This window comes from Chrysochloris asiatica, unplaced genomic scaffold (assembly GCF_000296735.1).
Source record: "Chrysochloris asiatica unplaced genomic scaffold, ChrAsi1.0 scaffold00283, whole genome shotgun sequence".
Classification (NCBI taxonomy): domain Eukaryota; kingdom Metazoa; phylum Chordata; class Mammalia; order Afrosoricida; family Chrysochloridae; genus Chrysochloris; species Chrysochloris asiatica.
In genome coordinates this window covers 89,555-103,411 of record NW_006408801.1, presented here as the reverse complement: position 1 = coordinate 103,411, position 13,857 = coordinate 89,555, and the positions used below count along the sequence as shown (strand labels likewise).

General features: G+C 52.1%; 1 protein-coding gene across 2 annotated transcripts; it reads right to left on the bottom strand.

Moving 5' to 3' along the window:
* Positions 1–1,446: 1,446 nt before the first annotated feature.
* Positions 1,447–12,026, bottom strand: CNDP2 (CNDP dipeptidase 2 (metallopeptidase M20 family)). 2 transcript variants are annotated; one of them, XM_006874537.1, is made up of 11 exons: positions 11,967–12,026; positions 10,823–10,966; positions 8,718–8,880; positions 6,677–6,765; positions 4,575–4,775; positions 4,057–4,141; positions 3,754–3,914; positions 3,467–3,631; positions 2,793–2,934; positions 2,553–2,700; positions 1,447–1,516 (listed from the first exon to the last, which is right to left on the bottom strand). In XM_006874537.1, the coding sequence occupies exons 1-11, from the start codon at positions 12,024–12,026 to the stop codon at positions 1,447–1,449; spliced, it is 1,428 nt and encodes a 475-aa protein (XP_006874599.1). The 2 variants fall into 2 exon arrangements, with proteins under 2 accessions (XP_006874599.1, XP_006874600.1); XM_006874538.1 differs by lacking the exons at positions 6,677–6,765; positions 8,718–8,880.
* Between the last annotated feature and the right edge of the window lie 1,831 nt (positions 12,027–13,857).

The following is a 13,857-nucleotide window of genomic DNA, read 5'->3' as shown; positions in this document are numbered from 1 at the left end:
GGAGCCATTGATAGATCCCAACTGTTGACCTTCAAAGGGAAGCAAAGCATAGAAATTGAAGACGCCTTACTGGGAAGACTTACTAGCAATTTTCTCTTTTTACTAGAAAGCAACTAATTTTTGCTTTTCCACATTTCCATTTTCATACAAGATTTCTTGCAACTAGTCAGCTAGTTGTTGTTAAGTGCGGTCGAGTCAATTCTGACCCATAGCAACTCTGTATAGGGTTTCCGAGGAGCAGCTGGTGAGTTTGAACTGCCGACCTTGCAGTTTAAACCGACTTTGCAGTCCAGCACATTACCCCACAGCGCCACACCAGGACTCCGGTCTGCTAGTAGATGGCACAAAAGTATACCTATTTGACTCTTCTGAAAACATTCAGATCTCCAGACCAGGGCTGGCTTCATGTTTTCAAAGCATTTTGTCTGAAGGTAATCGCATTTCCCCGCAAACTTCTTAAGCCCCGTGGTGCAATTTGTGAAGGCCAGGTTACTGCAGGGTTCTCTTGGGCGGTGCTTCTCAACTCTACAGACATTCTGCTCCTAGTCAAGCTGCTGCATCTGTCTGGAGACCACTGTTGTGTTTATGGTGGCTTCCTCATCCTGCCCCATTGATGAGGCTTCTTCTTACCCACTTATCCAGGCATCTGTTGACGGCAGCGTGGGTGGAATCCGAATCCGACACCACGTTGTGTACTTTGCTGCTCTAAGTGCCCTGCATTGGCCGAGAGTTCCTGAGGAAGGCTGTGTTCTGAGTGTGGTCTGATTTTCTGCACCCAGAGCTACTCCAGGCCTGGAAACAGCACTTCTCCGAGGTACCTTGCACTCTGATCTCTTCCATTTACTGAGCCAGCAGCCTCCGTTTCGCTTTACCTGCATGACTCTGGCTCTCTGACCTAGCTGCAGGGTGGGGATAGATGGGGTACTTCTGATGACAGGAAGTGGGTCCCCAGCCCTGTGAGTTTACAGGGAAGACCCAGGTGCTGTGTTCTGAGTCCAGACCACCCTCCCCTCGCCCCCCATGAGTGATGCACACCAGGGACCACCACGACTGCCCCATGAGTTAGGAGTCAGGATAGCATGCGAAGCTTCATCTCCAGTTTTTATTTAGCAGCACAGAATGAGACAAAATCATCATGGGGTTGAGTTCTGGCTTTGAGGAGAGAGAGGTGGGAAACAGAGGTGAGGGACAATCCCTTTGCGCACACACCAAAGGTGTGTTATCTGAAGAGAGAAGCAGAGAAGGGACGGAGGGGACGACTCAGGCAGAACGTCACGTCCTGTGATCATCAAAGAGAAGACCTTCTACACAAGGGCTTGTGCTTTGGGCTCTTGAGCCGGTTTCCCAAGCAACTCTGTGAACTTGACCAGGGCTGAGTCCACACGTCTCAAAGGGAGGACATGGACAGATTACTGCTGGTGGCCATGGCACCCCGCATGCCGGGCATCAGTTCTTCAGCTGGGACACTTCGTACAGGTAGGCCCCCAGCATCTTTGTTCCTTCTATGTAGTTGTGTCTGGTGGAGAAGAGAAGTGGCCTGTCAGCTGGGTATGATGGATATCCCGAAGCCCAGCTTCTCCTGGCGACCTTCCTCCAAGGCATCAAATTGCTTCAGTCATGGTCAACGAAGTGAGACCACAAGAGAATCAAATGTTTAAAACTGGGTGAACTGGATGGGGAAAATTATGGCTCAAAGGCCTGGAATTGGAGACTCAGAAGGCGCAGTTAGCCCTCTCAGGAGCAAAGCCTCAAGGCAGGCCGCCGCCACCTGACTGGGCACCATTGTTTCTGAGTGTGCTGTGAACAGGTTCTGGGCTGTGTGGTGTGTGTGCTGCCCATGTTTTCTAAGAGGGCGATTCAGGGGGGCAGGTAGGGCGTCCACTGGAAAGTTTTCCTATTCCAGTTCAGTGTTTCACAAATTTGGGTCTACTCCAGTTTCTCTTAGTTGCCCATGACTGAACTGGGAAGAGGCTGCTTGAAGCTGTTTTCCCACCACCCTGGCTGATGGTCCTGGACCTGTCTATCTGCATGATGGCAGTGGACAATTCCCAGCGCAGGGTCAGCCCCACTGGCCACTCAGGGACCCCCAGCCCTCATTCGTGGAAATGGAAGACCACCACATCTTCCCAATAAATGTTGTGCCAGTCCTTGTCTGTGTACTTGTTCTGAAACATCAGGCCTCCAGCTTTGAAGCCCAGTAACTAGGATCGGCTCTCCCAGTAGGCTTGCTGCCTGTCACCCCAGGTGAATCCCATTTCTCTGTGCTCTTCAGCTCTCCCTGTGGGACCCCCGGTCCTGAAGAGCCTGTGGGTGCTCGGACCTGCTGCAGACCCCTGGCTGCCCTCATCCAGAGTGTGATCCGGGGGGGTCCATGCCACATCTACCCAGGTGGGGGTGTATCAAAGTGGTGTAACAAGCAGTAACACTGCTTGTTAAAGGCAAACGTCACCAAAGTGCAGAGATGACCCCACTCCCCACCAGCTGTGACGGTGTGACGAGCCAGCAGGGGCCTGGAAGAGACCCTGCCCACCAAAGGGCACGTGCAGCCTCACCTGTTGAGCTTCTCGTTCTGGGAGTGGGCCCCGTCATCGGCCGAGCCCACGGGCAGTAACATGACGTTCTTGCCTGTGGCCTCCTGGAAGGTCAGTGTCACCGGGATGCTACCACCTTCCCGGGTCAAGTCTGGTTCGACCCCAAACACTGCGGGCAGGACAGAAGAAATGGCCCACTTTTGACCATCCTGGACCCATCACCCTGCAGGTACTTTGAGCCCAGATCAAGGGAGTCCCCACCTGTTTTCAGCGCTCGCCGCCCGGCCATGTAGTGTGGGTGGTTGAAGTCTGACACCCAGGGCTTTCCGCCATGGCCCATGTACACCTTGAACTTGTTGGGGCTCTGCAGCTCCGCAAACTTCTTGGTCAGGTAGTTAGTCACCTGTACCGTAGATGGGAAAGTGTGGTGAGAGCCCAGCACACGGCTCAGCCCTGGTGTTCTGCTGCTGAGCCAACCCCGCAGACTGAAGGTTATTGGCAATATTTAACTCCAGGCAATTCAGGCAGGCTGTTTGCAGATGCCTCCAAAGTTAGGGAGAGTTCCGTTATAGGTAGCAACCTCCCTGTTTGTTGTGGGGTCCAGGCCAAGTTCCATTTAGACCTAGCTCGGTGCAGGCCCTGGGGAGGTCCAACTGGGTCAGGGGGGTCAAGGGTCCCAGCAGGCCTGGCATGGGGGTCACTCCCCACCCCAGGCCCTCCTGATCAGTGACAGGCTGTCCTAGGGTTCGCTGTGCGTCGCCCTGAAGCCTTGGGTCAGTCCACATTCTGGCCTCAGCAAGACAGCAGCCTGTCCACTCGGGAGGAGCAGGCTGGTACGTGTTGTGTATGTAACTTGGTGCCCTACCAGAAACCCCTGATCCCCCACACCTCACACACACAAACACACACACCCCTCTCCCTGGTCCCCCACGTGCCTGCTTGCTGACGACCTCGGGGGTCATGTGCGGCACCAGTCTGATGGAGAACTTGCCCACCACCTTACGAGGAATCACGGTTTTCGCTCCCGAGCCGGAGAAGGCGCCCTCGATGCCATGCAGCGAGAGGGACGGGTACCTCCACCGGTGCATCAGGATGTCCTTCTGTGTGTGTGTGTGGGGGCGACAACAGCAAACTGAGGGGCAGTCCACTCCACCCACAGCCCAGAAAACCGGCCCTCTGCCCACCTGAGCCCCCCACTCGGGTAGCCGGCGGCGTCCAGCACCTTGCAGCCATGCAGCAGGGTCTCGGCGCCCACGTCCTTGGCGTACTCTTCCACGTCGAAGTCAATGTCCTCGTACAGCGCCAGCTCCTCCTCCGTCACTGGCGCCACGGCCTCGTTAATGCCAGGGATGAGAATCTTCCCCTTCCGGTCCACCAGGGAGCCTGGGGCGGGCCGGGGAATGCTGGAGGTGGGACAGAACCACGGACACGCCCCTCCCGGGACACAGACCCCTCCGCGGTCACACATTATGGAGTCCCTACCATGGATCCCAGAGCCCCCTCCCACTCCCGTCCCCAGGCTCACCCATTAGGGTGATGAGGTCCGTCATGGCCTCATGGACTGAACCCCCGTACACGCCCGAGTGGAGATCCTTGTCACTGCACTCCACCTGGGAAGACAGAGATGGTCTCATGTGGGTGCTTGGTGGGGGCTGATGGTCAGTGCGGGGTGGTGCCTGAGCACAGCGCACTACTAGAAGCCGTTATCCAAACCAAACTGGCTTCCCCGGAGGGCGCAATGCATGGAGTTTCCAAAGGGACAAAAACCTAAGGCACAAACCAACATGGAAAGCATGGAAAGTAGTCCTGCACATGCAGAACTCGGGGAGAGCAAGAAGTGAGACTTCTCAGACCGCTGGCTCAGCCCCGAAGCTCCCAAAGTGTGTCGTCAGCAGCCATCCAGCCTGGGCCTCAGTGCTCTCTCTACCTTTGCAGACCCCAGCAGTTAATGAGACACTTGGAGTGTCCCCTATTCAGCAGCGTGCTGGGGCAGCTCTGGGGAGGGGTGGTGGAGGGCAGAGTGTGCAGGGCTGGGCTTGGCACCTCAATGAAAAAGTAGCAGATGCCCCGGAGGCCATAAGTGACACAGGGTTTCTTCTTGCCCAGCCAATAGTTGTCAGAGATGCAGACGTAGTCCACGTCCTTAAAGAAGTCATCCTTCTGGGCGAAGATGAGCTCGTCCAGGCCCTCGGAGCCTGACTCCTCCATGCCTTCCAGGCAGAATCGAACGTTCACGGGGATTTCCTGCGAAAGGCAGCCAAGATAGGAGGCCCCTGGCTTTCTCCGTGCCAGGAGACCACCCCTGTAGACGATCCCACACCCCACGGGGATTCCTACACCCCAGGTGCTCAGCAGACGGCTCTTCCTGGAGGTGCACAATGGAGACACACAAAGAAGACCCTCTGCATCTACCTGGGGCTTCAGCAGAGCCCGCGGTGCACCCTCTGAAACCATGACCCCGTTGTTGAATTCCATCCCAAACCCCTGCTGCATTAACTCTGTTCGCAGTGATTATAGGACTGAGCAGGACTGTCCGACTCCAAGAATGTCAAGTCTATGGCGGCAAATGCTACAGCTCTCTTCTGCGGAGTGTGGTGGGTTCAAACCACCAACCCTTCAGCTAGCACTGCTTCACCGCTGCTCCACCATGGTTTCTTTAAATAATGCCTAAATTCATTGTTGTTAAGTGGGTTCTGACTCACAGCGACCCCTACAGGACAGAGAACTGCTTTAAGGAGATTCTGAGGTTGTGACTTTTATGGACGCAGACCACCTTCCTGGTGGGTCCCACCCCCTGACTTGTCAGCCAGCAGCCCTCTGGGCCCCCAGGGCACTAGGGGGAATGGGAGAGAAGGCTTTTCTTATTAAAAGGCTGTCCCGGCACTGCCATGGCCAATTTCCAGGTGCATAAGGAACCCACCACACTCTGTTTGAATCCGTTTTCGTTTTCCAAATGCCACATCACTTTGTGAGGTGCATGTGCCACCCCTTTCACTAACAAGGTAATGACTCTCATCTGAGATTCAGCTAAGCGACTTGCGGGAAGGCCCTGGGAGCTGCAAAAGTCTGAGGTTCGAGTCCATTCAGGGGCACTTTGGAAGAAAGGCCTGGTGGTTTACTTCCAAAAAATCAGCCATTGGAAACCCCGTGGAGCCCAGTTCAGAGCTGACGGGTGGGATTGCTGTGAGTTCAGTGACCTGCCAGAGGTCACACTGGAGACAGAATGGACCGAGTCTTGGGTCAGAGGTGCTGGTCAGCAGCTTGGCCACTGCTACAGGTGCCGGGAACACAGCGTGCCAAGTGTAAGGCCCATGCTTATAGGTGCCGGGAACACACCGTGCTAAGTGTAAGGCCCATGCTTATAGGTGCCGGGAACACAGCGTGCTAAGTGTAAGGCCCATGCTTACAGGTGCCGGGAACACAGCGTGCTAAGTGTAAGGCCCATGCTTACAGGTGCCGGGAACACAATGCTACTGGTCTGAAGAGTTGGGGCGGAGACTGTTTTGTCTCCTTTCTGCTTCTCTGTAGTCGACACACTGTGTACACTGAGCAGGTAGATGTCTCATAGTGAAGAAAATGGCTTTTAAAAACACAATCTTTTCTTAGGAGGCTACTCCTTGGAAACCTATACAGGGTCCACTATGAGTCAGAACTGACTCAACAGCACTTAACAACAAAAGTACAGGGAAAGAATGAGGCCTGCCCAATATTATGAGGCACATGGTTTCTTGGGGGGAACCATCACTCACAAGTACATAGCCCAGGGAGTTGGGGGGACCCTCGCTGACAGGCACACAGCCATGGGGTTCTGGGGGACCTATAAGCAGCTTGTTGTTGTTAAGTGTCATCTACTTAGTTCTGACTCATCGTAATCTTGTATAGGGGTTACATGGAGTAGCTAGTGAGGTTGAACCACCAACCTTGTGGGCCGGTGCTGTATCCCACAGCCCACACCAGGGCTCTGAAAAGCAGCTAGTGAGTAAAACCCACGGCTCAGAGTCCCCAGCATCAGGACCTTTGAAAGCCCATGAAACAATTAGGGTGCCTCACACTGCCCGTATGTATCCCAGACCTCTGACCCGCCCAGGCTGCTCGTTGCCTGCTCAGGTGGGCATGTCAGGAAGTGCCCAGTACAGGTAACACACCTGGTTGGTTTTCTGGAAAGCTTCCAATGCATTCATCCAGCCAGCCACTGGCCCCTTGTCATCCGTGGAGCCTCTCCCATAGAGTTTCCCTGGAGAGGGGGAGGGAAGTCGGCACAGGTGGACAGGAGGAGGGTGGGTCTCATGGGCACAGGTTCACCTGGCCTCCCCAGGACAGAGGGCTTCTTCCGAGTTCTCTGAGGGAACTGACCCCGGAGACCCCGTGGATGACTCTGATCTAATGACCTTCCTGTGGTACTTCTAGGGGGACGCAGCCTCCAGGAATTCCTTGTGATCAGTTCTGTAAAAGTGACTTTGCACAGTGGGGTGTGGATGGCAGTGGAAAACCTGGTCAGACGCAGAAGCCACCAGGGACAGGGATCAAATCGAGAATGACTGGCCTCACTTCTACCCCGAAGGTGACATAGATTTTAGGAAGAAGAGGATGCATACTTGCCACTGACTGATTTCTCAGGCCATCGCTCTGGAAGCTAAAGGACTCAGTAAGACTGCTACCAGCGCGTCCCCCCAGACCACCTCCTCCTTACTCACCAGATGACCCAAGAGGAGTGAGCCAGTGGGCCAAGGTTTCCTGGGCCCTAAAGTGCTTGGTAGCGTAGTGGTTACGAATCGGGCTGCGAACCTTAAGGTCAGCGGTTCGAAACTACCAGCCGCTCCGCGGGAGAAAGATGAGGCTTTCTACTCCCGTAAGGATTTACACCCTTGGAAAACCTGCACAGGGTCGCTATGGGTTGGAACCGACTCGACGGCACTTAACAAAAAAAAAAAAGTGCTTGGGGCTGCAACTCCATGGCCCATTCATCCAGCCTGTCTCTGCCTTCCGCATTTCTTCTTGGCTTGAGATGTTCTTTCAGTTTCAACTTGACCCACCCAAAGTACTGAAGCCTAAGGCCATGCTGACTTCAGGAACTTCCTTTTACAAACTTCTCAGAAATGCAAATTGCTGTTTGTGAGGTGGGGTCAGTTTCCACTCAGTGACCCCACATACAACAAAAAGAACCACTGCCTAGTCCTGCCTTATCCTCACAACTGTGACCAGGCTTGAGCTCACGGCCACAGATAAACGCTCTCGAGTCTTTGGTCCTACACAGACACAATTAAAAACAGCTGTGTGGGGGCTCTGGGCTAGAGGAAATCAAGTAGAAGCCAGATCCACTGCTGTGAGTAGATTCCGACTCATCGCAAGCGAAGGACAGAGAAGAATTGCCCTGGTGGGCTTCCGAGGTTGTAAATCTTTCCAGAGGCAGAAAGGCTCGTCTTTCTCCCATGGGAGAGCTGGTGGGCTCAAAACGCTGACCTTTTGGTTAGCAGCAAGTGATTTATCGACTGTGGTTTGCCAAGATGAGCCCAAGTCCATTCCTTCCTCAGGTGGGGACAGTACTCAGGGACAAAATTAGGTGTGTACACAGCTTATTCTAGGCTCATGGGTGTGGTGGGGAGGAGGGAGGGACCTGGTTGTCTGTCAGAGTCTGACCCGGTCCCCATCTTCCAAAGCAGAGCTCCTCAGACATGGTTCAGCAGCACATGAACACTGGGGCTGGGACTGGGAGGCAGGTTTTGAGGACTAGACCATGTCTCCTGGGGGAAATGGTGTAGGAAAGGGAGGCCTGGAAAGACCCCAGGCCAGTGAGGGTGTGATCCGTAAACCCCCTACCCAACAACCGAACACACTGCCATCTAGCTGAAGTGGACTCCGGGCCTTCCTGTGGGTGGAGGAGAACTGCCCCATGGGGTCTCCCAGGCTGTAAATCTTTATGGGAGCAGATAGCCTCATCTTTCTGTTCTGGAGCATGTGGTAGATTAGAACTGCTGACCTTGTGGTTAGCAGCGTAATGCCTAACACCCACTACGCCACAAGGGCTGTCGCAGCCGATGCACAGGTGGCAGGGACAGTTAGAGATAACCTGTACAGGGAAGGTAAGAGCCAGGAGGAAGGTCAGAGCCACAGAACCGTTTCCCCGGATGTTAAAAGGCTTTTCATCCGTGAGAGTTCCGGAGCTGTGGGGATAGTAGTGTAAGTTACCGTTGCGCTCCTCCAGGGTGAAGGGCTCACTGTCCCAGCCATCCTCTAGGGCTGCTGGCTGCACATCCAGGTGCCCGTACACACACACAGTCTTTTTCTGGGGGTCTGAGCCCAGCTTGCCGAGCAGAACAGGTGGAAGTGGGATCTCGGAGCCGTCAGGAAGCTGGGGGTCGGGAAAGTAAATCAGGGAAAGTCTGGGCTGAAAACGTGTATTTACAGTGAACATCACCGAATGCTTGTGTTTTCCGAGCTGTCCTCACACCGGCTGGCCTCCACTGTTCAGTTTGTCATTGCTCAACAGCCAAAGTAAAACCAAAGACCTACGATTCTGACTCACAGGAAGAACCCTGTAGGGCAGGGTGAAAGTGCCTGCTCGCCTTCCCAAGGCTCATCGTACAGAAGCGGATCGCAGGGTCTTTTCTCCACAGAGCTGCTGGTGGCCTTCAACATCTGACCTTTAGTTTAGCAGCCCAGCCCTTAGGGCTCATTTATGTAGCCCTATGAGTCCTGGGTGTGGCTCTGAAGGATAAGCACTAGACTGCAAGGTCAGTTTGAATCTTGGTGGTCCAAACTCATCAGCCAATCCTTAGAAACCCTATACAGGGCCACTGTGAGTTGGAACCAACTCAACAGTATTTAACACCGACAACAAACAGAGTCCAGGTGTGGCACTGTAGGATGAGCACTGGATTACTACTAAACACAAGGTCAGTGGTTCCCACCCACAGGGTCAGCTGCTCCTTGGAAACCCTACAAGGGTTGCTTTGCTATTAGTTGGAACCCACGTGACAGTACTTAACCACAAACCAAAATCAAACCCCCTGATGAGCGAGTCTAGTCTGACACACAGTATTATTGGGGGATAGCAATTTTTAGCACCGAGGCAGACAGAGTAGAACAGCGTCTCACAGCATCTCTACGACTGTCAGCTTTACAGAAGCTGACTGCCATGTCTGCCTCATATAGAGCAGCTGGAGGGTTCGAACCACTGACCTTGTATTTAGCAGCTGAGTACTTAAACCCACTGTGCCACCAGGGTTCCGTAGCAAAAATTTAGTTTCTTATAATCCAGATGCATTAAACTGAATTATGTATCCAAATGCAAGCAATTTGGTAAGCTTCATTTCGAAAGCTTTTTTAAAAATTAAATTTTTATGTAAGAAAAGATTATAATGCAACTCAGCGTGTTATTTTCTGAAGTCATGGCTAAAAGAGACAGTTTGAACTAGTAACTCTGTGGAGATTACAAGTATGCCCAAAGGAGGACAGGCGTGAAGATGGAAACCCACACCACTGGTGTTGGTGACACCGCGGTGACGGAGGAACAGCTCTGAGCTCAGCTTGCCAAGCCTTCGCCATCCACCAGTTCTGTCAGCTGTGAGAGTTCTAACACTGGAGGCAGAACAGGGCACATCCAGTTCACACCCCCATGAAGCCCTGGTGACACAATGGAATAAGTGCTGGGCCGTGACCCCAAGATCAGCAATGCAAACCCAACAGCCGCTCCGGGGCAGAAAGAGGGAGACGGTGTGCCCCAGTACATATTCACCACCGTCCGAAGCAGCTCTACTGTGTTCTGTGGGGATGCTATGAGTCGGACCTGACTTGACGGCACTGGGCTTGGTTTTGGTTTCTATGGAACTTAAGTCTTTTCCAACTTTCACAGCAGGCCTGTGGTCTCCATTTAAAAAAACAACAACAAAAAAATCATGATTCATTCAGACTATACAAAAAGTCCCCCAGCCCACGTCCCTACCTACCAAGTTCTGTGTTCTACCAGGACAAACACCCGGGAGTTACACGGTCGTACAAGCACAGGAGGGGCAGTGGGCTTCCAATCTGACACCTAACTCTACAGACGGGTCCCAATCAACCCTTTGTTTTTTGTTAAGAACTTGCGGAGTCCTGTCTGCCCTCCTGAGGGTGTGGATGTGTTCATCGGTGGCTCTGAAAGGCTAAGGGTGGCTGGAATTGATGGGAAAATGGGGGGAAGGATGTGGAGAGGCAAGGGGTGGGTGTGGCTCACTGGAAGATGGTTGAAATGGCCAGTGCTTAGTGATATACACACTTATCACCACACAAATACACCAGTGCCAACACCATACCTTTTGTTTCCCAATGTCTACCAACTCCACAGAGCCCCCAAGTTTGGTGATGTCTGCAGCGGCAACTTCCATCATCCTTGTGATCTCGGCGCGCTTCTCGGGCCAGGCAGACACGCTCTGGATGGCCACCCATTCTGCCAGTTTCTGTTTGTGGCAAAGAAGCAAACCCAGGTTTAGTGAAGTCGCCCCCCCCACCCCCCCACTCTGCCCCGCCTCCCGCCAGGTTTCAGGATGCAGCTGACAGGAACTGTGCCTGCTATTTTGAACACGGTGTGACCAGATGGATGAATCGGCCCGTTACTTTTACTTTCTGTTTTGAGATTTCAGAAGGGCCATTTGTGTTAACCCTTTCCCAAGAAGGACAGAACAGAAAACCATCAGAATGTGTATTTCCAACCATGAAGCATGAAGAGAACATCAAATCAGGTTCCACTGAGAAGTTGATTCCTGTCTGCCTTCCTGCCTCTCACAAAACTGTGAGAAAACAGGAGCCAGCCTACCTGTAGCCCAAATTAGTGATCTGTCGTCTTGACAATGGTCAAGCTCATGGAAGTGTGATTTTCAGAATAAGAATTCCAAAATCTGAATCGAAAATTTGTCTGAGGATACCATTAAAGCTTGGTCAAAACTCAATGCCGAGACAGATTAATTATATATAAATACTACAAAGTCCTTTGAAATATCCCAGAGTCACTGAAAATGCAAATTGCTCTTTAACCTGTGACGCTGTAGAAGCACTGAACTGCTGCTAGGTCAGTGGTTCAAACCCACCAGCCTCTCCTCGGAAACCCTGTACAGGGTCACTGTGAGTCGAAACCAACTTGATGGCACTTAAAAACGTCCATCTGCCATAGGGAAGTGTTGGTGACATTAACCAACAATCCCTACTTAGCTGTGCGGTGGTCCTACAAATACGAGGGGGCTTCAGAAAATTCATGGGAAAATGGAATTAAAAGAACATGGAATTCTTTCACCAACTTTTAGAAGGCCCCCTGTGTTAAAAGCCACCGGTATAATTTTACTGTGATGAGAAGGTCTAGGCACTTCCTCACTCTTAACACTTCTGACATATTCCCTTTTTAAATATAAATTCCTTAAACTGAAACCAGATTGCCAGGTTGGCTCCAGTGGGGCTAGTCCTTACCTTAACATAACGATCCTGATTCTCATCAATGTACTTGAATAGGCCCTGGAGAGCTGACATTGTCCAAGCAGATAAAGCAGGGCTGGAGGTTCCTAGAAGGAAGAACAGTAGCTGTCTCCAGGCAGGGCTGAGGAGTTATCAGGCCCGGAGGCACTTGCTGAGCATTTAAAAAGTGCAACTCCACCCTCTGGGCGGGGCCGGGATTGCAACAGGGTCACAAGAATTCTCCGGGAAATGTGCGAGGGTGGCCACAGCTTCAGGATAGAAGCTGTGAGGTTCTATAGGAGGCTGAGGCCCAGCTCCCATCCATTTTTTTCACTAAAAGAACATAACATCTGGGTGTGCACATTGTACCACATCAATCTTCCATCCATCTACCACAAAAACGTTAGTGGGAAGCTATCTGTTTGCACAGGACAATGGCCCATTATGTTCTGTGCACACAGCACGGGGTAAACAGCACTGATCCCAAGCACACAGCTGCTGTCCCTGTTAATACTGCTGTCTGGGAGGCCAGGTTTCCTGCTGGTGAGGGGAGCTACACCCTCCCAGGTAGGATTACCTGAAGGTACACTTTCAGGCAGGGCTCTCAAGCTGGGCTGAGACATGTTGCTTGGGTCAGGTGCCAAGGAGTCAATTCTGACTCATAGGATCTTATGAACAACCCAACACAACCCCAGGTAGCCCTGCACCACCCTCAAAGCTGTTTCTATGTTTGAGCTCACTGTTGCTGACACAGGGGCCAATCTTTCCTGTTGGTGGTCTTCCTTTTTTTTTGCTGACCCTCTACTTTACTAGGCATGTAGTCCTGCGCCAGGGACTTGTCCCTCCTGATAATATGTCTAAAGGGACAAAGTCTTGCCATTCCTGCTTCTAAGGAACATCCTGGCTGTACTTCTTCCAAGACAAGATTTGTTCTTCTGGCAATCCATGGTGCTTTTAATATTTCTAACACCAGATCATTAATCCAGTTGAAGCAGGGCCAGCCAGGTTTGGTCTCTCCCCCCTCCCCCCCTCCAAGGGGATCACTCCTGCTTCCCTTCCCCCAGGCTCAAGCCTTTGAAACAGAATTATTAAGGTAAAAGCAGAATGCTGGATGGAACAAAAGCAAACATTATCCTTTCCCCAAAGAACAGCAGAGGTTTCAGTTTCTGGCTGCTGAGAGTCTGATGCTCCTAGGAGTAACATGTATCTGGTACTGCCGGGGTCTGCCAGGAACAATCACAAATTTAGGGTCCTGGAGGAGCCCTGGTGGGCTTGTAGGGTAAGTTCTGGACTGGTGACTGAGAGGTTGGCAGTTCAAACCCATCAGCCAGCCATTCCCTGGGAGAGAGATGAGGCTCTCTGCTTCCATAAAGATGTACAGCCTCAGAAACCCTAAACAGAGGCACCATGAATTGGAATCGACTCCATGGCATTGAGTTTATTTTTCTGGTTTTGTTTTCAGTCCCATATGTCTCCATCCTTAATGAAAGACACATTGTATTCTAAATAAATACCTAAACGCTCTTCAAATCTGTGCACAAACCAGGAAAACAGGTAGGGATTACCATTTGTCCAGTAAAGACCTTTATCCTAAAGTTGTTGTTGTCTGCCCTGAGTCGGTTCTGACTCATAGCGAACCTTTATAGGCTTTCAGAGGAGCAGCTGGTGAGTTTGAACCACCTATCTTGCAGTTCAAACCGCCCTTGAGGTGAGCGCTTATCCTACAAAATGGCCTTCTGTTATCTCTAGATAAGGCACTCTGATTAAAGACAGCACTTGGGGTCACTATGAGACAGTGGGGTTGCTATCAGGAAAAACAAAGATAGAGTAAGAGAAGACCTCATTTCCGCATCTCCTCCCGGCAGCACTTGGACGACTGCCCTAAGGTGCCCCCTCTTCCTGAAGT